The sequence below is a fragment of the Peromyscus leucopus genome, chromosome 1 (genome assembly GCF_004664715.2).
Source record: "Peromyscus leucopus breed LL Stock chromosome 1, UCI_PerLeu_2.1, whole genome shotgun sequence".
In the NCBI taxonomy this organism is placed as follows: Eukaryota; Metazoa; Chordata; class Mammalia; order Rodentia; family Cricetidae; genus Peromyscus; species Peromyscus leucopus.
In genome coordinates this window covers 9,550,470-9,577,701 of record NC_051063.1, presented here as the reverse complement: position 1 = coordinate 9,577,701, position 27,232 = coordinate 9,550,470, and the positions used below count along the sequence as shown (strand labels likewise).

The 27,232-nt window shown below is 45.6% G+C and overlaps 1 protein-coding gene and 1 non-coding gene across 2 annotated transcripts; one reads left to right on the top strand and one right to left on the bottom strand.

The window, feature by feature from the left end:
- The first annotated feature begins 2,544 nt into the window (after positions 1 to 2,544).
- On the top strand, positions 2,545 to 27,018 carry Psat1 (phosphoserine aminotransferase 1). The gene is made up of 9 exons (XM_028874867.1): positions 2,545 to 2,735; positions 6,780 to 6,840; positions 7,629 to 7,698; positions 10,005 to 10,210; positions 11,215 to 11,387; positions 14,493 to 14,662; positions 21,503 to 21,631; positions 24,994 to 25,131; positions 25,956 to 27,018. The coding sequence occupies exons 1-9, from the start codon at positions 2,676 to 2,678 to the stop codon at positions 26,059 to 26,061; spliced, it is 1,113 nt and encodes a 370-aa protein (XP_028730700.1). The 5' UTR covers positions 2,545 to 2,675; the 3' UTR covers positions 26,062 to 27,018.
- Positions 12,352 to 12,415, bottom strand: LOC114696928. The gene has a single exon (XR_003735082.1). It is a non-coding gene; the product is annotated as a U7 small nuclear RNA (small nuclear RNA).
- Positions 27,019 to 27,232: the final 214 nt, after the last annotated feature.

The following is a 27,232-nucleotide window of genomic DNA, read 5'->3' as shown; positions in this document are numbered from 1 at the left end:
CCAGATCATTGACTGTGCAGCAGTAAACAATTTCAGGGTAAGTCAGAGTGAAGCGGTTAGTGAGTTTATTAAATATTTACACAGAGACACATCTGAGGAGGATAATGACATCTGAAGACAGATGTCACACTTAGGTGTCTTTGCAATGGCTGAATATATGATCCTGTGGTTTTAAATTACATGCCCACAGGCTGTCATTTACAAGAGTTTAAAGATTAAGCAAGGTTTAAAACTTTTAGTAAAAATTAAGTAAATATATGAACTGGTTTAGTTATTTCTCTTAAAGAATTTCCTTTTGATAATGGAATGGTAAAGTGCTTTTATGAGGTGTGTGGTTGAGATTTAGGGATGAGAGGTCACAAACATTGTTTTCACACATTTATTTACTTATTTTGTAGGGAGGCACACACATGCCATGGCTCAGGTCATCAGGCTTGGTGGCAAGCGCCTTTGTCCACTGAGCCCTCTCAGTGGCCCTGCTGACAAACATTCTGTCCCTAAGCAAGCTGGTGCTGAGAGCTGAACCTAGGGCTTCTCGAGCTGTCACTGAGCTGTTATCTCCAGCCCGAGTTGTTTGTTTTTAACACCTTTATTGGGGGTGTCTTCAGGAGAACACGCATTCTCTCTGTTGTTAATTTTGGCTTTGTCAGTTGTATTGAATTTTTAAAAATTATTATTTTTTAAAATTTTATGCATATGGATGTTTTGTTTGCATGAAGGTCAGAGGTGGGTGTCAGGTCTTCTGGGACTGGAGTTAGAGATGGTTATGAGTTACCACGTGGGTGCTGGGAATTGAACCGAGGTCCACTGGAAGAGCAGTCGCGACCACTGAGCCATCTCTCCAGCTCTGTATTGAGTTTCTTGATCCTCCTAGTGTTAGGGACTTTTAATTTTTCCTGTCCTCCTATCTTGTCTCATCCCTATTCTCTCTCTGGGACTTGTGTTTAGAGCTCTAAGAAGACTGAAGGCAAACACTGCTCTAGCAGATTAATTGCAGCTCTGTGTGTGTGTGTGTGTGTGTGTGTGTGTGTGTGTGTTGTCTAAAACGACTCTATTATATAAAACATTGGGTATATTGCAAATCTTATCTGAGTTTAAGGGCTAGAATTGAAACTATTCAGCTATGTACTTTTCTTTTTGCTTTTGTTTGTTTTAAGACAGGGTTTCTCTGTGTAGCCTTGGCTGTTCTGGAACTTGCTCTGTAGATGAGGCTGGCCTTGAACTCAAGATCAGCCTGCCTCTACCTATGGAGTACTAAGACACCATGCCTGGTTCCAGTTATGCAATTTTTCTAATTTAAGGTTCTGAAGAAGGCAGTGACATCTCTCTATTCAGCTTTTCCTAAAACTTTTGCTTTACTGTACCCAAAGTAGTGTTTCTGTTCTCGGCCACATCCCTTCTACAGGCTACAGAAAGCAAACAAGAGCCTAAATTCTCAAAGGATGGATTGCAAGCCTGTCAAATTGAGGTCGTAGATGCTGTGGTTGGCGCTAACGCTCAGTAGGCACTTTTGCCTACTCCTGGCATCCAATGCACTCAAGAACTTGGGAAAATGTTTTTATAGTAAAGGAATCTGGGTTAAACTTCAAAGTAGGACAAAAAAATAATTCGCTTTAAAAATGTTCTGAACTTCAAAGGAACTGCCTTTACATAGAAGGGACTTTCTTGTTCCAGAATCTCATGTGAGCCTCCAGAGCAACTCTTTTGAAAAGAGAACTTGTGTGGAGAAGTATAAACAGATTTGGCCATGTGCCCAGCTCGGCTCAGGGCCACGTTCCTCTGATCCGGACTGCATTCAGCTTGCTTATAATGCTCCTGTTAATACCGCCTCACAGCTAGAGGAGCTCCAGTGAAAGAGAGCCAAGGTTCAGGTTCACGAAAGAAATAATGAGAGAGAACGGAGAGTCAGCAACTTGAAAGAGGCTGTCCTGGATGAGGGTTGGGGGTAGCTGCGGGAGGAGAGGCTTTCCTCCAAAGTTCTTAGCCACCTCTGTCCTTTCGTGGTGCAGTGAGTTAGAGCCCATGTGCAAGCACAAAGGCTTTTTGTTTTGTTATTTTTGAGACTGGGTCCCTCTGTGTAACCAAACCCTGGCTGGCCTCCAAGTAGCTATCCTCCTGCCTCAGCCTCCGAAGTCCTGTGATTATCCGGTGCACCGGTCACAATCCCATGGTTCACCCTGCACGTTCTTCTTTGAGTGCCCTGTCTACACCGGAGTGTCTGTGTGGGTCTTAGAAAAGTCTGGTGAACTAATGGGGACTGGCCTCCGGAGCAAGTGCAGCAGAGCGCGGCCCAGCGCGGGATGGGCCAGGAAGAATGGGCTTGCGCACCATCTCGCAGTTGGCCGGAGGCCAGGGCCGGGGACTCTGGGCGCAAAGGCAGTAGGCGCCCCGCCACGCGGGCGGCTGGTGCAATCCCCTGCTCTCTTGCGTTGACAGCCAAGGCGGGTTGAAATTCTAAACTACAGGAGGAGCAATTGATCGTAGGCTCGGATGGTGAGCGCGGCCAATGGGGATGCGAGCTTCTGGGTAAAAGCCAATCAGTTCGTGGCCTGACACAGCGGACCAATGGGGCGCCGCCGCTGCGGGCGGGAGCCCGCCCCGCCCCAGCATCCGGAGACGCGGGCAGTTCGCGTGGTCTCTGCTCCTGCCACTTCCCCCGCTGTCGCCTCAGCACCATGGACGCCGCCAAGCAAGTGGTTAACTTTGGGCCCGGGCCTGCCAAGCTGCCGCACTCGGTAAGATGGCCAGGGTTCTGTCGGAGCGCGGGCATCGGGATGCAGGGCGTCGGGATGCGGCTGTCAAGAGACGGACATCGGTGTGCGGGGCTTCGGGATGCCGCCATCGAGATGCAGCTGCTGAGGCCGAAGTGCGCCCCTGTGCAGAGGCCGGCGTGGACTCGGCGGGCCCCTGCAGCCTCAGGCTGGGCCTCCCGGCGGCGTAGCCGCGCCGGCTCAGGCGTGCACGGGCGCGCGTGGGAGTGTGAATGAATGGGAGGTGGCGGGCGGGCCCGGGGCGAGCATGTCTGTCTCCGGGGTGGCAAGGCTTAGCTCGGGCGCGCTGGGAACACAGTCCTCAGAATTCGGAAACGGAAAGTTGCCAGCTTCTCCCTCCTCACCCATACCGAACCCACTCAGCCCCCTAAGCCTTTCTCCTGGAAACTTGCTGCTCCCTTCCGTGCACCCGGGCTTCTGACTCTGAAAGGCTTTGGTCTGTTTGGCCAAGTTCCATTCGCTTGATCCGGGTGCCATCCCGTCCCGCGCGGGTTCCTCTCGCACCCCAGCTGTGCGGAATGAGATGCCTCTCATGGCTTGGAGCCCATGAACCAGCTGCCGAAACTGCTATCTGATAACCGGTTGCCACAACGCTCGGGCATGGCCAAGGATTGTACAATTATCTATTGTTGAACCCTGGCGATCTCCCTGGGACACCGCGGCCTCTGTGGGGTAGGAACAGGATCATGCTGTGTGAGACGGGGAAGGACTCCTTACTTTTGTGGGGACGACTGCACAAGCTGAGAACAGGGCTTATTCTGCGGTCATTGCAGTTCATCTTCCGTGGTGGTCTTTGCTAGAACTGTGGGAACTTCTGCAGGCACCTTCTCCCCTACTTTTGGAGTGGACTGTTTTTGTTTTGTTTTGTTTTCTGGCCGGGTATGGTAAGGCAATGTCTCAGTACAAGGTCGCCCAGAATTTACCTTGTACTGCAGGCCGGTGGTCTTCCTGCCTCCACTCCCCAAGAGAGGGTATCTTAGTTACGGTTACTATTGCTGTGATCAAACATCATGGCCAAAAGCAAATTATGGAGGAAAAGGTTTATTCCACTCACAGTTCCATATAACCGTTCATTATTAAAAGCAGCGAGGATCTCTGTGAGTTCGAGGCCAGCCAGGGCTACACAGAGAAACCCTGTCTCGAAAAACAAAACTAAAACCAAAAAAGCAGTGAGGACAGGAGCTGATGCAGAGGCCATGGAGGGGTGCTGCTTATTGGCTTGCCTTTTTTATAGAACCCAGGACCACCAGAGATGGCCCCACCCACAATGGGCTGGACCCTCCCTCCTCAATCACTGATTAAGAAAATGCTCTACTAGTTTGCCTGATCTTATAGAGGAATTTTTTCAACTGAGGCTCCCTCTTTTCATTAGCTCTTCTGGCTTGTGTCAGATTGACATAAAACTAGCCAGCACATAGGGATTACAGGTGTGTGCTATTAACTTCAATTTAGGAATCTTGATTTATTTGAATTTTATAAAGATTAGAGAAGCTTTCAGAATTTTTTTTGACTGTCACCCATAAAGAAAAATGAAATGTATAAAAATTATGTATGTGAGGCTGGAGAGATGGCTCAGCAGTCTAGCTTTTGGCTAGAAGTCTTTTTCAAAAAAAGTGATTTTGGCTATAAAATAAAAAGTTCTATTTTTTTTTTTTTTAAAAATTATGTGTATACATGTGTGTCTGTGTGTGGGTATGTTCCTATGAGTTCAGGTGCCTGAAGAGGCCAGAAGAGTTAAAAGGTGGTTGTGAGTCAGCTGATTCGGGAACTGGAGATCAAACTCCAGGCTCCTGGAAGAGCAGTTTGTGCTCTTAACAGCTGAGCCATCTCTCCAGTCCCGGCTATAAACTTACAGATGTGATTTTCAAGGAATGCACTTAGAAAAACACAGGGGGAAAAAACCAGGGCTGGAGAGATGGCTCAGTAGTTAAGAGTGGAGGGACCTGACTTGGGTTCCTGGCACCCACTTGGGCAGGTTCACAACTTCAGGTAACTCCAGCTTCCAGGTATTGGATGCCTTCTGGCTTCTGAGGGTAGACACACAAATAAATGAACAATAAAGTAAATCTAGACCAATAAAAATCAGTGTAAGGATGATTTCAGGTGGTTAGTAAAGGGATCTGGTGGAGAGCTCCTGCTTCTCATTTGCAAAGGCAAATGTTTGCTTTGCCTTTTTGATCCTCCTGTTTGATCCCCGGCACACACAGAAATCAAGATTCTGTTGCAGGCCAGTGTTGCTTTTACTATGTGAATGTATTCACTAAACTTTACTCAGTGTTTTTGATTGGTGTGATAGCTTTCTTTCTATCTATCTATCTATCTATCTATCTATCTATCTATCTATCTATCTATCTATCTATCTATCATCTGGCACAGTACAGTATTTCAGCATGTAATTTAATGATGTCTTGGTGTCTTTTGTTTTCTTTAAGCCAGATTGCCAGGTGGGGTTTAGACCTTCTTCAGTCTTCCACTAGTTAGGATTACAGAACTCCTAACAAGACCAATTCTTAGCTAGTATCTCTTGTTTGTTTGAGACAAGGTCCCATTATAGAGCCCTGGCTGACCTGTAACTAATTATTTAGACCAGGCTGGCTTTGAACTCACAGAGATCTGCTTACCTCTGCTTTCCAAGCACTGGGATTAAAGGCGTGTACCACCAGGGTCTCTTTATAGAGTTCTGGCTATCCTGGAACTCACTCTGTAGACCAGGCTGGCCTCAAACTTACAGAGATTCTCCTGCTTCTGCCTCCTGAGGGCTGAAATTAAAGGTGTGCATGAGCATGCCTGCTGAGCCTTTCTTTATTATAGCCATACTTTATTTACCTGCAAGGACCTATCTTGTCTCAGCAACAGTCAACATATGGACAATCTTTTTTTTTTTTTTTTTTTTTTTTTCGAGACAGGGTTTCTCTGTTGCTTTGCCTTTTGAGCTACTTGTAGCAGGCTGCCTCGAACTCAAGAGATCCCTGGCTCTGCTCCGATGCTGGATTAAGGCGTCGCCACAACGCCCGGCGGACAATCTTATTTAAGCAAACTGAGATTCTCTCTCTCATAGTTTAATACTGATTTTTAATTTTCTGTTTTAGATCAGAAGAACATATATCTTATTTTCTGTTTTTCCCTCCATCCTCCCTTCCACCCTTCTTCCTTTCCTTCCCCTCTCCTGATTTCCTTTCTATTAGTGCTGGGATCGAATCAAGGGCCTCCAGCGTACCCAACACGTATTATATCACTGAGCTGCATCCCTGGCTTCTGTTTCCCATTTCCTTATAGGGGAATTGCTATTGCTTATTTGATTTAGTAAGAGACATTTTTGTGAATGATGAGTTTCCTCATTAATGTCACATCAGTAAACCCCATGGCCCTTCAAAGGCTGCCTTATCAGAATGGAATAATAGTATGCAAAGTCAAGATGTAGCCCACAACTGAGAGAAAATCTTCCTTTCAGCCTGGGCTGGATACATTTTCTCTTTCTGCCACCTTCTCCCTCCTTCCTTTCTTCCACTTCCCCTCAGCTTTGCTGCAGATTAAACCCAGGGCTTCCAATGCGCTAGGCAACTGCTCTGTCATTGAACTTGATGTAGTATAGCATAGCTCCAGCTCCTAGAGTTAATTTTAATTCATAGCATCTTCTTGCCCATGCCACCTATCAGAATCTACCACTTTAGCCAGTACCCCCCTCCCCATGAGAAACTGACCTGCCTGTATGATTTGGACATAACTAGGTTTTGTTCCTGTTGGTTCCTGAACTGAGAACTTTACATGTTTAATAAATGAGCTTTAAGAGAGAGGTGAACGAGATTTGTAGGGGACACAGTCTCTTGAATCGATCATGTTGTCCAATTTCAGGCCCAGCCTGTGGAAGTTGTACTGGTGAGGCTCTGAGAAGCCCAGATTCTGTTCCCATGCACTGCCAAGCCTCTTCCCTCAGCTTCTCAGAGCCTCACCGGTATATGTGAAGAAGGGAAGCTGTGCACAGCATGTTGAATTCTTTTCTTTTTCTAGGTGTTGTTAGAGATACAGAAACAGCTACTGGACTACAAAGGACTTGGCATCAGTGTGCTTGGTAAGATTTACTTTTGGATTCTGTTACTATCCCAGTTTAGGAAGAAACAGAAATGCCTCCAGCCCAGGCTTTACTCTGAGCAGTCTTCCTATAGGCTGTTATAGGGACATTTAACTTCAGTGTCCTGAGTGCACGTTGCTGGAGTCAAGACTGAACACAGCCCAAGTGCTGGTGAGAAGTTTAGACAAAGCTCACTGCTTCCTAATTGGTTTTTTACTGATCACCAGCTGTGGGATTAGCTGATATTATACATTTGCATAAGGGTGCCATCAAGGGTCTGTAATGTTGCTTCACATTCAGTGTAAAGTTTTTATTATACTTAAATAAGACCTTATAGAAATTAAAAAGTTCATAAGCCTCTGAAAATCTTGCTCATTAATAATTTCTTTATTAGACTTTTGCTCCTGTGTTGTTTAGGAAGAGGACATCCAAGCTCTTAAGTTTTATGTTTATATTATTTATTTATTTATTTTTCTTGCATGTTCCACAGGTGGCACTGTGTGAAGGGACTTCAGGGCTAGCTGTCTGTGTCTCTAGTTTGGGAGAAAGAAAATGAGCAGGGTCCGATAAGAACCCAATGATCAGTTAATGTGGCACTTGAAAAATCACTGCACTGTGACTACAAGACCGATATGTTCACAGTTTCAATATCAGTGTGAATTGTCCTTTACATTAAGTGCGCATGTGTCCACCATCTGAACTCTGGGCTTTCTTATGAATTATTTTTCCGTAAATGTCACAAGCATTTCTGTTCGGTATTATACTCTGTTGTTTCTTTGCTTCCACAGAAATGAGTCACAGGTCATCAGATTTTGCCAAGATTATTAACAACACGGAGAATCTTGTGAGGGAATTGCTGTAAGTTTTTACAAGTATTTTTTTAAAAAAATACTGATTTTATTTTATGTGTATGTATGTCTGAGTGTATGTGTGTGCATCTCATGGGAGCCTGCAGAGGTCAGACTAAGAGTTAGAGCCCCTGGAATTGTAAATATAGATGGCTGTGAGCCACCATGTGGCTGCTGGGAACCGAACCTGGGTTCTTTGCAAGAGCAGTAAGTACTCTCAACCACCGAGCCAGATCTCCAGCTCCTTATTGCTGAAGACTTTTTATTTTAGAAGACCAACTTGTTAGTTTTGTGCTGTATGCCATAAACCTAGGTATCTATTACATTATTTTCTGTATTATATACTTTGTTCAGAAAGTCCATAATAAAAAAAAAAAAATCTCAAGTACTCTCAAATTCCTTATTAGCACATATTGCCTTTGACTTGTTACCATGGCTGCATTTCTGTGGTTGCTTTTGTTTTATGTGACATTTCTAGAGATATGAGATAATTGTATCTAGGAAAGGTTTCTCAGTACAGGGCATGAGGTGTTTGGCAGATTAATTGGCTTGAAGAGGATTTATTGACAAAGAGATGGTCACCATTGTCAACATAACTAATTTAGTAACAGTCCTGCCACTTGAAGTCACCTGGATGGGGTGGCTATTAAAATTGAAGGCCAGCTTAGGTTTACTGAATTAGACCGTCTGGAGAAACTTTCACAGGTGTTTCCAGGAATTTTAAGGACTGCTGATCGTCTGCTGGGCTTGTCCCTCTCCTATCTGCCTCGCTAGCTTCTGTGTCACAGCCACAGACCAGTGCTGTCCTTGATGGGGGGACATTTAGAACCTTAGCGTTGGCCACGTGGCTAAGAGGCTCTTCTGAGAGAACCCTTGTTTACTTTATAGTTCTCTCCTAAGTAAGTTTCTGTCCCATGCCCCTGCCTGTGGATAACATAAACCTGGAGTCCTGGCTTCTGCCAGCCCTTCCTGGTGCTAAGACCCTCATGCTTGGCATGGCCTAACACCTCTGTCTTAGCGTTAATATCGATGGGATGAAACACCATGATCAAAACACAGCTTGGGGAGGAAAGGGTTTATTTGGCTTACACTTCCACATTGTAGTCCATCGTTGAAGGAAGACAGGACTGGAACTCAAATAGGGTAGGAGCTGATGCAGAGACCATGGAGGGGTGCTGCTTACTGGCTTGTTCTCCATGGTTTGTTCAGCCTGCTTTCTTACAGAACCCAGAACCACCAGCCCAGGGGCGGCCCTGCCCACAGTGGGCTGGGCCCTCCTACATCAATCACTAATTAAGAAAATGTCCCTTCTGTTTTGTTCTGATGCTGGACTTCTGTTCTTTGTCCATTCATTCCTGAGCTCTGACTATTACAAAGCCTGGGGTCTCTGCATTCAGTCTGACCATCCTTTCCGTCTTGAAGTCAGAGCACTTTTCACTTAGTCCTGACTTGTGTTTGGTTTTTGCTTACTCAGCTAGATCTAGAGTTGTCAAAGATGGACACCTCTCAGTGATGCCTGGCTCAGTATGGTTACAGGTGATGGATCCGATTCACCAACTTAAGCAAAAATAGGAATGTCTGCCTTGTGGTAGCCAAAGGAGGACATAGGAGCCCTGTTGGCACCAGGAGGATCTAAGGCCCTCTTTACCTGTGTGCCAGCTTTGCCAGGAGGCCACCGGTATTTGCAAGATTAGTACCTCTCTGTGATTTGAGCAAAGATCTCAGCCAGATTCCAACAGCAGCTTTATACACTGCTCATCTCCTGGGTTGGGGCAGCCATAATTGAAATCTGAGTGTTGAGAAGCAGAAAAGTATGATTCCCTAAAGGAAAGCAGGCCATTAGTAAGAAAAGGAAGAAGTCACTATAGGTTTCTACCATCGTCACCAATCAATGTCAAAGAAACCAGTAAATAAATGACTAAACCGGGTAAGAGAGAGTGATAGTGAGACTTCACTGTATTTCTTTTTCTTTTAAGGTATATATACATATACACATACACATTTATTTATTTATTTATTTATTTATTTATTTATTTATTTATTTATTTATTTATTGTGTGTGTGTTTGTGTGTTCATGGAGGCCAGAGGAGGACATCAGATACTCTGGAGCTGGAGTTAAAAAGGCAGTTGGGAGCTGCTGGATTTGGGTGCTGGGAACCGAACCCAAGTCCTCTTGCAGTACATGCTCTTACCACTGAGCCATCCCCCAGCCTCTGTAGAGTAAGACCAAAAGTATGCACTTGGTCGAGCACCCCTCATTCTCCATCCTTGAGGTGCGCGCTTCTGTATTTACTGTCCCTTGTTTTTATGCGCAGGGATGTTCCCAACAACTACAAGGTGATCTTTGTGCAAGGAGGTGGGTCTGGCCAGTTCAGTGCTGTCCCCTTAAACCTGATTGGCCTGAAAGCTGGAAGGTGTGCCGACTATGTGGTGACTGGAGCTTGGTCAGCCAAGGCTGCAGAAGAAGCCAAGAAGTTTGGGACTGTGAATGTCGTCCACCCGAAGCTTGGAAGTTACACAAGTGAGTTCGGGGAGGTGAATGGTCGGTGAGGTGGTGACTGGCCACGACCCCTGCTCTTCCCTTGTTGCTGTCCTCTCGGCAGCAGTTACTGATGTCACTTCGATTGTAGCTGTGCTCGCCTACTAACTACTGTAGAATGATGAGAGTCTGGCTTGACTAAAAGCCCAGGAGCCAGTTTGGTTCTTGGTATGGGGGCCTCAGAGGCCCCGTGATGCTGCCCATGTCCTAGTCACCCCTTGTCTCCTTCACAGTAGACTGTAGTCCAGAAAACAGTTCTTTATCTGGAAGATGGCTGCAGTTGGGCTCGTACTCTCCCAAGTTTCAGTGCTCTTGCTGGAGCATCCCCATAACAGTACCACGTGCCCTGCTGTGAATTCATCACTGACTCTGCCTGAGTCACAGTTTACCCCTAGCGATGTGGATTTGATGGGCTTTGCTGGAACCACATGGGCCCTGAGTGGGTAAGCACAGGGGTCCCCGAGAAGAAGCTAGTAGACCAACAGGTGTAGTCGGATGGCTATTTGATGACAAGGAAACTTTCCGGTAACCTCCATCTTCTTTGCTGGTTCATTTGATTTGTGTTTTTGAGACAGATCTTTCCATGTACCCCTGGATGACCCGGTAGCCTTATATTTTTGGTTGTGAGTCTAACCTTTTAAGGGCTGAGCCGCCTCTCCAGTCCGACTTGGTAGACTCGATGGAGGACAGGCTGGCCTTGGACTCAGAGCAGCCCTTCTGCCTTAGCCTCCCAAGTGCGGGATCACACATGTGCACCAGTACACTTGGCCCCTCTGTGCTGCATTTGAATGTTATTTGTGCCCAGTAAATTCAGAGGGTGTGATGGATTATCTTCAGCTGTTTGTGGTGATGTTGGCAAGAGAAAGTGGACAGGTGCTTGAACTTGTCAAGTACTTTGGATTCAGTAACCCGTCTCCTGGGTGATGTTATCTACATATGGAAAAAGGAAGGAAATATGCAGAGCCTCAATTTGCCCTCTATGACAGAAATTCCAGACCCAAGTACCTGGAACCTCAACCCAGACGCCTCCTATGTGTACTTCTGTGCAAACGAGACTGTGCATGGAGTGGAGTTTGACTTCATACCTGACGTCAAGGGAGCAGTGCTGGTCTGTGACATGTCCTCAAACTTCTTATCAAGGCCAGTGGACGTTTCCAAGGTAGAGTATGAAAGGTTGGGTCAGGGAACCAGTGAAGTTTCTTTGAAGTGTCTTGATGTATATGCCCATAGGAAAGACCTGGGGAGTCTGGGGCTGGCAGAGCCCCTCAAGCCAGGGTAGATATCGGCGAGCAGGCCAACAGCTGCTTATTTCATCACTAGCTGTCTGAACATCTAAGTCTGTGGTAATCGTTGCTCACGACCTACATGCCAGGCCTGGGGAACTTGCCTGCCTTTAAGAGTGGCTCTTGAGCTAGGTGTGGTGGCGCATGCCTTTAATCCCAGCACTCGGGAAACAGAGGCAGGTGAATCTCTGTGAGTTCAAGGTCATCCTGGTCTACAACACAAGTTCCAGGACAGCTAGAGAAACTCTGACTCAAAAAGCCGGGGGACAAAAAAAAAAGAGTGATTCTTGAAAACTTGTTAGCAAGCACACTGGGAGTGGCATGTTCACTCCAAAGACAGAGAAGTTACTAAGCCCTGGGGTCTATGAAGAATACCTCATGCCTTTTATCAACCTCAACTCGAAAGTCCACCAACAGCACATACAGACTCTAAGAGTGGTCTGCTAAGGCCGGGTGGGTAAGGGGTGAGGGGCATTGTACCAAGTACATTCAATAAGAGGGGTGTAAAGGATTTAAAAACAGCATCCAAGCTAGCCAAATGGTTGTCTGCCTTTAAAATGATTTTAAAAATTTGGGGTGTGTGTGTGTGTGTGTGTGTGTGTGTGTGTGTGTGTGTGTGTATTGTGTGCAGGTTTATGCATGTGTGAGCATGTCAGAGGGTAACTTTATGGAGTCAGGAGTCCGTTCTCCTTGCCCACCTTTATATGATTCCAGGTGGAGCATTCAGGTTACCAGGTTTGCATAGGAAGAACCCTTACCTGCTGAGCCATCTCCTCGTCCCTCCCTTTGTGTGTGTGTGTGTGTGTGTGTGTGTGTGTGTGTGTGTGTGTGTGTGTTGGTGATGGTGTTTTAGATGAAGGTCAGAAATCCTACTAGACAAATTCTAAAAAGAGCTGTAACAGTTCTGCCCCCTCCCGCTTCCCCTGCCTCTTGTTTTTGTTTTTGAGACAGGGTCTCTATATAGCCCTGGCTCTCCTGGAACTCACTGTGTAGACCAGGATGGCCTTGAACTCAAAGAGTTCACCATTATGGTGGGCCACCATGCCCACGTATGCCTCCTTTAAATGTGGTAAAATATACTTAAAGTAAAATTTATTATTTTAGTCATGTTTAAAAAAAATATTTAGGCCAGCCACATGGTGACTTTAATCCCAGCACTCAGGAGACTGAGGCAGGTGGATCTCTGAGTTCAAGACCAACCTAGTCTACACATAGTGTGTTCTAGGACAGCCAGGGCTACACAGAGAAACCCTGTCTTGAAATAATAACAATAACAACAACAAAATTAAGTCTAAGTGTGGTGGCACAAACCTTTAATCCCAGCATTTAGGAGGCAGAGGCAGATGAATCCCTTAGTTTAATGGTAATCTGATTTACATTTTGAATTCCAGGCCAGCCAAAGGTATACAGTGAGAGCTTGTGTTTTTGTTGTTGTTATATTTGTTAGTGTGTGTGTGTGTGTGTGTGCGCGCGCACACACACACACACACACACACACACACACACACATATAATTTACCTATTATTATTGTTTCTGTATGTGGATGTACACTTGCCGTGGTGTGCCTATGGCTGGCAGGTTCTTTACCTGCTGAACCACCTTGCTGACCCATTTTGACCACTTTTAGACATACAGCTCAGTGGTGTTAAGCACATTAACATTGCTGTGCAGACTTCGCCTCTGTCCACCTTCAAGAACTTTCAGATTTTGTACTGGAACTTTGTTCCTGTTAAAATGCCATACCCCCAGTCTTTGCCAGCTGCTATCCAACTTTATGAGTCCTGTAAATGGGATCATGATATTTGTTCTTTAATGCTTGGCTTAATTCACTAATGTCTTCAAGGTTCATGCTGTGGCATATATCGGAACTCCAGGTTTAGACTAATACTCCATTATATAGGTCTATATTGGTTTATAGTCACACCTTATGTTTTTAAAGAAGGGTCTCACTGCATAGCTCATCCCAGCCTGACCTCGAACTTGAAATCCTCTTGTCCCTCCTTCTTGGCAGAATTCCACACATTGTCCATTCCAATCATGTCAGTTGTGAACCGTACACCCTTACTTGATTTCCTGGAGCGATATAGAACCTGTATCTTTCACAACAAAATGTCCTCAAGAGCCGTTAGCCATTGGTATGTTCTAGAGTTCTCCCTCAGGTGTCTCACCCACCCAGGCTGTGTTGCCGCAGCCCCCTTCACGGCAGCTTCTGACTGTCTCTAAGTGGACGTTTGTATGAATTACTTTTGACCTAATATTTTTTAGATTTATTAATTTTATTTTACATGTATGGATGTTTGGCCTGCATGCATGTATATGCGCCACATGTGTGTCTGGTGCTGGCAGAGGTCAGAAGAGGTCAGTTGGATCTCCTGAAACTAGAGTTAGAGATGGTTGTAAGATCCTTCTGCTTCCATCTCCCAACTGCTGGGATTACAGATATGTACCACCAAGCCTGGATATTTAGTTAAAACAATATTTTAAGATTTATTTATTTCTTATTATATTAATATTTTGCCTTCATTTATTATATATGTGTACCATGTGTCTGCCTGGAGCTCTCAGAATTGGGTGTTAGATCCCCTGGAACTGGAGTTACAGATGATTGTGAGTCACCATGTGGATGTTGGGAAACATCCAGGTCCACTGTAAGAGCAACAAGTGCTATTAACTGCTGAGCCGTCTCTCCGGCCCTGAGAGGGCCTGTCCTAGAGACCGGTTTGGAAATAGAACAAGGATTGTGAGAGCATGAATGTCCTGGGACTTCACAGTGCTGGGCACGGGAGGCCTCTTCCTGGCAAAGGCCAGGCCTTGGGTCTCAGCACTCAAAGTGCTGACTTATTTTGGGTAGAGATTCCTAAAAAATTCTTGCTTTAAAAAAATTGTGCTGAGAGAAGAACTAGACATCAGCACTGCATCTCTTAGGGGTAACCACAGATTCCCTCTAAAAAGCCGATGTTTCTTTCTTTCTTTTTTTAAGTTTGGTGTGATTTTTGCTGGTGCTCAAAAGAACGTTGGCTCTGCCGGGGTGACAGTGGTGATCGTCCGTGATGACCTGCTGGGGTTCGCCCTCAGAGAGTGCCCTTCAGTCCTTGAATACAAAGTGCAGGCTGGGAACAACTCTTTGTATAACACACCTCCATGTTTCAGGTAACTGTCTGGGGTGCTGTGGTCTTCCATCAGAGCGGAGGAAAAGCAGAGTGTGCTTGATTAGCCCGTGACCCGAGAGCCCCAAACACACTCAGCATTCTTTGTCCAGCTCGCCTCCTGGCCTCTAGGTACTGTTTGGTCAGTTTTTCTTGTTGCCCGTTCTGTGGAGATGCCAATCTTGGTTTTTGCTTGATCTTGATAGTCCAGACACCAACTGTTGACCATTAACCCACAAGCTCTCTGTAGATAAAGTACCATGGCCTGTGTCTCAGACACACAGGGCAGCTTTCCAGAAGAACAGGGTCAGGCTAGGGTAAGGGTGCCAGAGTTCTCTTTTCTTCTTCCCTCCTGCAGAAAATGCCTCCCACACACAAGAAAGAGAAGAGTGTGGACTTCACATTCGGTTGGAAGTTCCCCCTGTTGGTTCTCTGTCACTCACATGATACAGAACAGTCTCTGGTGTCCCCCCACTTTGCTTAGGATTAGTGTTCTGGGGTTAACTCTTCTTGTCACCCTTAACCCTTACTCCTGGAGCTGGACTAAAGATGTTTCTAAGATGCATGTTGGCCTAGGGGTGGCATGGGGCCCAGTTCTGTCCCACTTCCCTCTGGGGGTTCCAGGCACTGGGGAAATACCAGTGAACACCAGTCAGGAAGGAAGCCGAAGACAAGGGTGTTACTGGGGACCCCACGGGCAGGGTTCCTAGAGGAGCAGTTGAGGTGTCAGGCTTGTGGGGCAGGAGCTTAGAAGGTGGGGCTACATACCTGCCTTACAGCTCAGTCTTTGGGGGGGGGGCTCTTTAGAAGAGAGAAGGTTGAGACCCAATGTGATGGTATCACCTCCAATCTCAAGACGAGGAGGTAGAGTGAGGGAGATTGCGACTGGGCTGCATAGTGAGACTCTATCTCAAAATCTAAATAATGTGAGAAGGTAGGAGGAGATGGAGTGAAGACTGTCCTGGAAATGTGTCCAGAGGCCAACTAAAGAGCCACAGTGAGCAGTACACTCTTGGGCATCTTTTCTGGGGGCTTTAAAGGAACGTGATGAGCGTGTTCATACACGGTTTGTTAGTGTTTTGCTGAACACCCCTTTAGGAACAGTGGGAGAACAGGCCAGTTATCTGGTGGGAAGCAGAAAAGGCTGGACACGTGGAAAGTCCACATCTCAGCCTCCTTGCTAAGCCTATGACTATTATATCAAGCTGACCTTGACCTCCCTCTTTGGCCGTTCCCTGGGATGGAAACCCCCTCTCTAGGCCTGCCCTGCCTGAGGCTGCTGAGCCAGAAGCAGCAGAAAAGGAGCAGTTTCTTCCTCAGATTGGAATAGTCTCTCAGAGCAAGTCAGGGTGGCGAATACTTAGACTGAAACTGAGCCAATGCGTAGAAGGTGAAAGGTAGGGCTGGGTGGACTCCCAACCCAATTGCTCCCCATCCCCCAGTTTCTTTTCTTTGTGGATGAGACAAAAGAAGAAAACTTTGTGTGCTTCGGTGTGACTTGAAGTTCACTGTAGTGCTTTGACATTCAGGGTTAGAAATGGCCCACTGAGAGCCATCTCCTCAGAGACGACTGTGTGCAGGGCAGGGGAGGCACCCAGAAGCATCTCCACTCTGTCCTGTAGGCAGATAAGGATGCAAGCGTGTCCTGATGATGTTCTTTGTTCTGTTTGTTTGGTCAGAGCCAAAAGATTGTGGGCCCTGAGAACTGTTTGACCATTCTGGATAAACTGGGCCATGAGTTGTTACTCAGCAGCCTTAGGCAGGAACTGGGCTGGAATAAAGGGCTATGATGACATTCTTTTTAACCCGTTAGTAACACTCAACCCTGTTAGTGGGTAGAGGAGAGGATAGTAAACAACTTTTCAAACTTCACAAAACACTATTTATACATATTGAGCTGCTAAGCATAGATTGTTTTTATCTCTAATATGAGGAAAAAAATGTCTTATCCAATTATCTTTTTTTTTTTTTTTTTGGCTTTTTGAGACAGGGTTTCTCTGTGTAGCTTTGGAGCCTGTGCTGGAACTTGCTCTGTAGACCAGGCTGGCCTCGAACTCACAGAGATCTGCCTGCCTCTGCCTCCCAAGTGCTGGGATTAAAGGCATGTGCCACCACCACCCGGCTTATCCAATTATCTTAATTCAGTCGGTGAAAATATAAAATGTAGGCATGGAGACATATGTCTGTAGTCTCAGGACTTAGGAGACAGAAGAATCAGGAGTTCAAGGTCATCTTGGCTACTTCGCAAATGCAGGGGTAGCATATGGCCTGTGCAGAGACCCTTGAGAGGAGAAGCTGGGACCCTGAGGGTGTGGGGGAATTGACCTCAGGGAGGATAGCTGCATGAAGACTTTCACAAGCTTCTGAGACAGCTATGACACCTGGTCCCCAGCCCAGGAGCTCATCTGCAGCCTGGAGTCTTCTGCTGACCTCTTCTAAACCCTGACACGCAGGGTATAATTTATATTGTTTTAATATATATAAAATAACACTCACTCTTAGCAAAAAGTGAACCGTTACCAGGGAAACAGTGCCTGCCTATCCAGTCACTCCTCATTAATCATCAAAGACTCATTCCAGGACCCCCAAGGAGTCAAACCTCTTTTTAAACATGGCATAGTATATAGCTATATACATTTTCCTGCATGCTTTAAGTCATCTCTAGATTGTTTATAATACCTAATATTATGTAAACGCTCCAAATAATTTATATACTGTATTGGGTAAGAAGTAACGACAAGGAAAAGATTTGTTTATATTCATTCCAGACACCGATTTTGAAATTTTGTCTGTACAAGGTTGGCTGAATCCACAGTTGCTAAACTCATGATTTTGGGGGGTCAGCTGTATACTGTCATTTATTTGTTTGTGTCAGTGAACTGTGAACAGTGCTGTTCAGACTTGTGTGAATCCCCTTTTCAACCCAGCAGTGTACCGTGGGCATTCTGTCACGTTAGGTTAAATGCCTGCCCCTTTCCCCTTTCTCTTCAAAGCTGCACGCTATTCCAGAGAACAGGTTTGCCGTGGTTTAGTCAGTTCAGGTAGGCTTAAATGGTAAGCCTATTTGGTGTGTGTGTAGGTAGCCCCTTTAGAACTGAAGGCAATCAGTTAGTTAAAAGTGTGCACTTACGGTGGAAAGAATCGAGCCCACATTGTGGATCCACATATCGTTGTACGGCTCCGAGGTTTCAAGAGGTTTGGCTTTGGAGGGTGGAGGTATGAGTTAGTAAGAAAGTGGAAACCCAGAAGACCTTGTGAGAAGCAGTCACAGGGGCCCAACATCAGTGTACACCTGGGAGCTGGGTGGGAAAGCAGGGGGAGCTTCCTCTCCCTGGGACTGTCTTTCTGCTGTCTGCAGATCCACCTGCTGCTTACTGAGGCATTGGAGACCCAGGCTAAGGGGGCTGTTACAGGTGGTCTGTGGATGTGTGTTCGCTTTCTGCTGCTTAGGCCTGCTCAGAGCCTAAGAAATCAGCCAGAGAGTGTGGGCAGCAAGCTCAAACACAGGCTCCTGTGTTGGTCTTGAGGTATGACTGAGACTGAGGCCCTTGGTGCTTTGGATTTCTTAGAGAATCCACAGTTTTGAATTACAGGGATCACAAAGCATCAGGTGAAAGTGACCGTGGTTTCCTGAAAGTATTAGTCAGGACTCTGCTTAGCTCTGGTAGTCTGGTGGGATGTTGTGTGACTCATGGGTGAGCAGGCTGTGGATGCTGGGGAGGAGCAGTTTGGGGTTGCATAGATTTTGAGAGCATCTTTAGCTACACAGGGGCACACACACACATGACACACATGCACAGGTGGCCGTTGGGCAGGTTTGGTGGCAGTCCTTCTGCCCCACAGGTAAGCAGGTGATTGAAGCCTATAGTCTCAGACAAAACAGCCCTGGTACTAGGGGAAAGCACTTTGGCTTTGAAGTCAGGCCGACACTAGAGGTAGAATCTTAGCTTTTAGAAGCTGCTTGGGATGGAGGGCTTTAGCCAAGTGAAGCTCTGAGTCTGTTTGTCTGTCTGTAAAATGGGAGAGTGGAGCCTCTGAATCAGGCTCTGTGGTCTGTAATGGACTGGGGCACTGTAGACTTCAGTAAGGCTCCTTCCCTTCCCTTCCCTTCCCTTCCCCTTCCCCTTCCCCTTCCCCTTCCCCTTCCCCGTCTCTGAATACTCATCATACAGGCTCAATTGTGTGTGAGCTGCAGAGTTAACTGCTGCCAAAGATCTCAAAGTGGTGCTGGGCTTGCAGTCTGTGTGTTGGACACAGAAAAGACCAACAGAGGTTCTATCCCACCCAAAGCCAGTAGGCTAAAGGCAACTGAGCCATTCCCTTCCTTAACAAGCCATACTGTACGTTGGAGTCCTTGTAAGATAGTATCCTAAAAGCAACTGGAACTTAAGTTTATAAATTTATAATTTTCAAAGCCAATCGAGATGTATATAACTACTGAATTAAATTTATCATGCCCAATAGAATGAAAGATTAACTAACTGTGGTGGCTACTTTTGTTGCCAGGGTCTCCACTGTGCTAGCTGTAGTAAGCAATTATGGAATGGTAATCCCAGAAACAGTAGCAGTGGTGGCCGCCATTGCTATAACATCAACAGCAGCAGTAGCAGCAGCAGCAATGTCGAATTCTCTTCTGGAGTGTGTGGATATCCACTGGCATAGATACAACTCCAGTAATACAAACCGCCAAGGCCCATTTTTCTTGATCCCAGCACGACTTTAGCTGGCAGCTCTTCTGGAGAATCCAATCTCATGGCTACAGTTCCTAGGTTTACATTAATGCTTGCCAAAGCTGGTGATATTGGGCTCTCAATCTCCATTGGCATCAGAAGGGTAGATTTTTTCATGAAGACCCATTAGGTTGCTGTCATGTTGGGCTTCAGCAGCAGCCACAGGGCGCGTTCAGTGCTCAGGAATCCAAAGAGGAACTTCATTGTCTTGGGGAAAGACAGAAACCAAACTCCGGGGCCACATCAACACTAGATCAGGTCTCCTCCATGTGCTAGTAGAAAGATCCTTCCATCGCTCCAGAGGGTAATTTGCAACAGGAGTCCTCCAGTGCTTATCTGCATCTGATACTCCAGCAGAATCCACCAATAAACTCCAGCAGAATCTACCGATAAAAAATTTTAACTATATAAAACAAGGGAAAGAATAGATTGTGGAGAGGAATGATGAGTCCCTAGTTCTCCCTTTTTTACTTTAGTAAAATGTTTGTTTAATATTTCAAATTTTTCTTTTCTTTATTTTTTATTGTTTAAAATTAATTAATTTATTTTTTTATTATCAGCTTGATACAGTATGTATTCTTATCTTAATAGTGAGATGTTTCATTGAGGCTTGCTCAGTAATTGAGTAAAACCAAAACTTATTATAAGCCACAGTTGTCCTAGGGACCTCCATGCTATATATATAGCCTCCATGGTTCTGTGGGTTGTAGTCTGATTGTTCTTTATTTTATATCTAGAATCCACTTATGAGTGAGTACATACCATGTTTGTCTTTCTGGGTTTGGGTTACCTCACTCAGGATGATTTTTTCTAGTTCCATCCATTTGCCTGCACATTTCATGCTGTCATTGTTTTTCTCTGCTGAGTAGTACTATTCTCACCACCTATTCTCCACTTCTGTTTTTGGTTTTTTTGAGAATAGGGCCTTGCTATGTAGTTCAGATTGGCCTGGAATTCTTATGTAGCCCAGGCTAAACCATCCTGCTGCCTCAGTCTCCCATGTGCTGAGGTTTACAGGTAGGTTGCTCTCCATTTCTGATCCTTGCTTCTCTAGCCAGGATGTTGGCTTCTCTATTTAGCTAGGATCTGCTCCTTCCACTTGGAATGAGCGAGTCCAGTTCTGCCCTTTCCCACTGCCAGCTGAGGAAATCCCAGGGAAGTTGCTGGTTGGTCTAGTTAAGTCTCATGCCACCTCTTGTGACCAAGGGGGCAAATCTTGCTGCTGGATCTGCATGTTGGATGTGGGGGTAGAACTGAGAAGAGCAAGAGAGGTGTCTGCCTCAGGTGTTCTCAGTGGTAAAGACAAGGCTTACATTTTCATAGTGACTAGTCCTGTGTGGAATCCGTGGTGTCTGCCACTGCCTCTGCCCAGTTGCGGGTGCTGACTTGGGGCTCTAGGAGAGAAAAGAAGAACTGTGGGGCTTCCAGCCTTCTAGCATGAGGATCTAAGACATAGACATGCTCACAGCAGTTTAAAATAAGGTTTGAGTGGCAAGACAAAAGCGAAACCAACCCCCATAGCCCTATATGGATCATATGAGCAAGGGACTCTGGGGATTCGGGAGGTGAAGAGTTAGCTTAGGGTGAGGTTGTGGGGGAACAGTCTAAAGCAGTGGTTCTCAACCTTTCTGATGCTGCGACCCTTTAATACAGTTCCTTGTGTTGTGAGGACCCCCCAACCATAAAGTTATTTTATTGCTACTTCATAACTCTAATTTTTCTACTGTTATAAATCATAATGTAAATATCTGTGTTTTCTGATGGTCTTAGACAATCCTGTGAAAGGGTTATTTAATGCCTCAGGGTCACCACCCACAGGTTGAGAACCACTGGTCTAAAGAGCTGGAGATGTGTGGTTGGGTGTCATGGGGCATATACAGCAGACCCTAGTGGGACGGTGTGGCATTACGAAGGTGCACTATGTTGCCTCTTTAGAGTGCTGCATGAGCTATAATTGTGTTGGCCTAGTCCTTGGGGTGCTCTTCAGGTGGTCTGCTTTTATCCGTTTGTAACGATGCTAAGAGTGTCAGTGTGACTCCTAATGCCAGTTTGCTTACATGTCCTTTTGACTTTTACAGAGGTGAACTTAATGGTGTGTTTTGTCCCTGCTTTAGCATCTACGTCATGGGCATGGTCCTGGAATGGATCAAGAACAATGGTGGAGCCGCAGCCATGGAGAAGCTCAGCTCCATCAAATCCCAAATGATTTATGAGATCATTGATAATTCGCAAGGATTTTATGTGTAAGTCAATGCATTATATCTCTTGTGAGTTATAAACATTGAGACTTACCTTTTCCCAGGACACTGACATACTGGTGAGTGATGGTCTATGCCTCATGAGCTAGGGTTGGAGGTAGGGAAATTCCTTGCTCTTGGGAAATTCCAGTCTTTTGAGTCATATCAGCAAACAGTCTGACCTGGGGAAGTATGCCTTGCAGTCTGGGGTAGGACCCCCTCTCTACACCTTCCCTTGTGACTCTGGAAAATGGTTATAGGAAGCTATCAGCTTTGCCTAAAGCTTTCTATTAGTCCCTCAGGCTGTAGATCCCTACTCCTGATTCCACTCCCTCCATGGGCTTGTGTGCAATACATGGACATTTTGTTTGTATAGGTCATAGGACAACCTCCTTGTCAGTCCTCACCTTCCATCTTGTTTGAAACCGGCTTTCTTTGTTTTTCATAGTTTCATTTACCAGGCTAACAGTCCCTTGAACTTCAGGGGTTCTCTTCCCATCTTACCTTAGAAGCACTGGGATTGCAGATGCATTCTGGGACTGCAGATGCATTCTACCCCAGCAGGCTTTATGTGGGCTCTGAGAATTTGAACTCAGGTCCTCATACACTATAAACAATTTGCCCGCTTAACCACCTCCCTACCCGTCCTTCCCCCTTTATCAAATTCACTACCTCCCTTATTCTAGGACAGGTGTCCCCACCCCTGGCCTGCAGTCTGAATGAGATTGGCTATGGCAGGGTTGACTTGTATCTAGTTACACACTTTCCTGACAAAGGAATGGGGAATCATGTGTTGATCACTGGCTGTGTTTTTGAGGTCTACAGATAATGCACAGATCTTGAAGGTGCTTCCTGGGGCCACTGTAATAAAGCACCCATGAACTTGGCAGCTTCAAACAATAGAAATTCTCAGTTTTAGAAGCCCAGAATTCAATATGAAGATATTCTTGATTTGGTTCCCTCCAGAAACTCTAGGGCAGACTCTTTCTTCTCCTTCAGATTGTTCCTGGCTTAAGCTGCATCATCTTGGTCTTTAGTGGCCTTTTCCTTTCTTGTTTTTCTGTTTTGTGAGAGTGAGCCAGTGGATTTAGGTATCCCCAAAACTTCAGGATGATTTTGTTATTGTACTGAGACATGTTTGCACTATGTATCCTGGGCTGGCCTTGAACTTTCTTTGTCGCTCAGACTGGCTTTGGATTTGCCCTGCTGCCTTTCCTTCCCAAGGGCTGGGCTTGTGGGCATGGGCTGACACCCACCTGTGCTGCATGGTAGCCTCATGTCAAGATTATCATCATCATTTTGTTGGCAAAAGACGAATTTTCCAAATAGGTCAGATTCATGGGTTCCAGATGATGAGAGATGGACATGTGTCCACTGTCTAAGCTGTCTCAACAGGCTTCTTGCCATAATGGCAGATGGGAGGCACCTACAGCAGTACCTGGGACTTAGAAGCATCATGGATAGTAATGACATTTGATCTTCCCTAGCCCTCAAGGTGGGCACAGATGTACACAGATATATCATGTGGTATGTGAATGTGTTGTTTCTATATCCAATTCTGTGTATATATATAAACATTTATATTCACTGAGCAAGCCAGGACCTCCTTTATTTTTTTATTTTTATTTTTTATTTTTTGTTTTTTTGAGACAGGGTTTCTCTGTGTAGTTTTGGTGCCTGTCCTGGATCTTGCTCTGTAGACCACGCTGGCCTTGAACTCACAGAGATCTGACTGGCTCTGCCTCCCGAGTGCTGGGACTAAAGGTGTGCACCACCACTACCCAGCCAAGACCTCCATTTTTAATGATCATGATTCTTTGAGGCTTAATCTGTTGTAATAGATATATCTGCCTAACAGTAACTTGCACTCCCTGTGAGTATTTTGTGGGCCACATGTAATAGAAAAGAATGATGCTGCAATCCTAACTTAGACTTGTAATTTTTACCCAAGACTTGCTGAGTTTGTGTGGGTGGAGAGTATGGATGCGTTCTTGGATAACTGGGCTAATAAAACATGCTGCCATCCCCTTCCCCTAAAGTGCCTGTGTCTGCTTGTGCGAGCTCTTGGCTTGCAGTGGCTGGGTAGCCACAAGCTGGGGTTACAGAGGGGTACCCCCTGCCTGGCTCTCCATGGGTGCTAGGTATCTGAATTCAAGTCTTCATGCTTGCATTGCAGGCCATTGGTTGACTGAGCCATCTCCCTATCCCCCATAGCTATTTTTCTAAAACACAAATTGATTACTGGGCAAACTCACTGCCCCTCGTCATTCAGGGATCCAGTCAAATGCCAGAAGAGTGTCTGCAGGCTCTCCATGGGCCAGGCCTGTGTGCCTCCAGCCACTCCTGCCAGGACTCAATATGCTGACCCAGCCAGAGTGCGGCAGCCACCTTCTCCATACATGCTGTCTTCCCCTTTCCCTCTGCCCCCTCTGCTCCTACTTCCCTACTTCCACATGCCCCCTCTTTGACACCTCTCAGCAAGATTACCTGTTTGGAACTCCGTCTCCGCGGCCCTCTCCAGCTAATTGCTCTCCTCACTTGGAAATATAATTTCTCTCTACCATCTTTCTCTCGGTTGAAAACAACTGATCACCTTCTTTTCTTCTCATTCGTGTGTGAGGGACTTGCTGTTATGATGTGTAATGTATTTGTTACCTGGCGATTTAATCTTCAGTTTTGAACTTTTATGATGTGATTGTTTTGAGTTATTTTTTCCTTTCATGAAGGGGTGGATAATTTTGGGGCATGAGCTGTAAGTCCAGATCTTTGAGTCTTTTAAGTCTTTGGCTGTCTGCAGCCTTTCAGAAAGAGCTGCACACTTGTGCTGTGTGGCTGACACGCGTTGGAAGCCATGTGAATGACCCACTGAATTGTCACAGATAGTGTGAAGCACAGATAGTATGAAACAGAGACATTGTTGTTCCTAATATTCAAGTGAAGGGCTGAGTCTGACAGAAATTAGGTAAAAGTCATACAAGCGAATGCCAACCTGCATGAGTGACTCATTTTTTCCTCTGGGTAAATTATAATGTTCTGAGGAAGAGTTTTTTTCTTTTCATTTAATTTCCTGTTATGGGTCTTTTAACTCATCCATTTGTTTTATTTTTGAGACAGGGTCTCATTTAGCCCCAGCTGGTCTTGAAATCACTATGTGGCTATGGATGGCCCTGAACACTGGTCCTCATGGTTCTGTTTCCTGATTGCTGTGATTATAGACTTGTACCACCAGAACCTAGAACCTTCTACATGTTATGCACTCTGTCAGCTGAATGCCAGCCCCAGCCCTAGAGACTGTTTAAAAACTATAGATTTGTTTATGACATAATACCCATGAGAAATACAGCTGGAATAATAACCATGCTTTTCAGATGTCCAGTGGAGCGCCAGAGTAGAAGCAGGATGAATATTCCATTTCGCATTGGCAATGCCAAGGGAGACGAGGCTTTAGAAAAGCGATTTCTTGATAAGGCGGTGGAACTCAACATGATCTCCTTGAAGGGACACAGGTAAGCGCACCGCATCTCCAGGCATGTTGGAGCAGAATGAAACAAACCCAGGACCTTACACAGCCTGGAGCCGTAGTTGCAGACTTGCTGGGGCATAGACCCACTTCAGGCTGGGTTGTGGTGCATCTTGCAAAGGTTCATCCACACTGAAAGTGCCTGTGGTAGGGCTTGCCTGCTCCACTCTGGTGTTAGACCAGCACTGGGCTCAGCTGAACATCAGATACCCTGAGCAATAAATGTCCTCACACAGGAGACCTGCAGCAGCTGAGTGCTCAGTCTGTCTGGTTGGAATTGTTGCAAAGCCTAGCTAGTGGTATCACCCCAAACCCATAGTCACCCTCTTCGTCTGGCTTTTTTTTTTCTCCCTTATTTAGTTTCTTCTTTATCAAAGGTAATAGTTTGGGTATGACCAAAGTCCAGTGTATGCATGTATGGAAATGTCAAAGTGAAACCCATTAATTTGTACAAATAATGTTAATAATTACTCTAAAAATGTGGCTAGTTTGAGGTAATCCAGTGTGAACATGGTGGATGACCTTCACTGCACAAGGGATTTCCTTAATGACTCAGAAGCCTCTTGCTACCTCCTGGGGATGGTTTGCAGGCGGAAGCTGAGCATTCTGGCCTCAGAGTTGCAGCTCTTAGGAGGGGTAGTTAGTTGAAAGTGTGTTGTGCCGAAATAGATGTCTTTTAAATTTCACTTTTTTTCTGTGTTGTTAAGGATCAAGCCTGAGTCTTCTGTATCGTAGGCAAGGGCTTTAACCCTGACATGCCTTCTCCTCATGATATTCTCAGTCTTGATGGTGGGGTCTCTGTTGTTCTAGGTCAGTGGGAGGCATCCGTGCCTCTCTGTATAATGCTGTCACAACTGAAGATGTGGAGAAGCTGGCTGCCTTCATGAAGAACTTTTTGGAGATGCATCAGCTGTGAACATGACTAGCTACACTCTGCCTGTGAGCAACATGCAGAGTCCAGAGTAACTTGGGATTGATTGGCTACAGAAACTTAACAGACCTGGATTTTTTTCCCCAAATACGTGCTTATTACAGATTCTTCTTCCAAGAGTAACAACTAAACATCCGGGGCTCTGCAGAACTGATGAGACTACCAGCTAACGGCCGCCTTCATTCTGACTTGACCTGGAGGCAGCGTCAAAGCTTTCCTGTTGCTGTCCTAACAAAGTCAGCCTGGCATCTCTGCTGCTCCTGTCTCTAGGTGGATTGCAGTCCTTGCCTTGGACTTTGTTCTGACAGTTCTGATTAGTTATTTTTGGGTTCACAGGAGCATACCACAAGGAGGTTGGGGGCGCTATGTGCTGGATCTGACAGCAGGGGTTGCTGGGTTCTGTAGCTGTTGGTTAAAGTCAACAGTGACTCTTTGGAGCTTTTTGGATCTCAATACTGCTATTCTCATAAAGAGATAAAAGTGACATACTATAGGAGTTCTTATATAGTGAATGTGTGTTTTTAACACCGTACGCTTTGTATCTATGCCTTTATATTTCTAATGAAACAGTTCTGAAGATGCTTTTAGAGTTTGTTCAACTTTGTGCATGACTGCCCTCTGCTATGGACAGTTGCACCCTCTCACCTACTCCTTTTTAAAGCTGCTTTATAAGAAAGACCTAGAAGTTCCCCAATTTCACTTTTCCTATCCTTACCACAAGTAGAAGAAATGGTTGGTTCTTTGCTTTTCGATTAGGCTGTTAAACAAAAACTCAGTTACCCTTTCACCTCTGTGAACTGTGTTCACATGGCTGTTTTTATGGTTTGACCAGGGCAATACTACACATTCCAGATCTTTGCCGAGGTCTTTCCCCATTGTTCATGTGTTGTTAGTGTTTTCTGTTGACTGTGTGAAGAATATTAAAGTCCTAAAGCAACTAAACCATTGCCTGTGAATTCTTCTGTTTGCCTTTTAGACATTTGGACAGGAAGCCCAGGATCTAAAGTAGCCTGTGATAGAGCCGTTTAGTCCAGACAAAGGTGTCAGGCTAGCTCTCATGCAACTCAGTGTGGTTGCTTACCTTTTCCTTTTGCAACAGGCACAATCAGCAGAGTCCCTTCCAGCACAGCTCCCAGTATGCACTTTTGTGAACTCT

Bases quoted from the DNA above. Each gene is read 5' to 3' on its own strand.
- Psat1 (XM_028874867.1), top strand. From the start codon at position 2,676: ATGGACGCCGCCAAGCAAGTGGTTAACTTTGGGCCCGGGCCTGCCAAG. The intron at 2,736-6,779 runs GTAAGATGGCCA...TTCTTTTTCTAG, and splicing joins CTGCCAAGCTGCCGCACTCG to GTGTTGTTAGAGATACAGAA. The intron at 6,841-7,628 runs GTAAGATTTACT...TTGCTTCCACAG, and splicing joins ACTTGGCATCAGTGTGCTTG to AAATGAGTCACAGGTCATCA.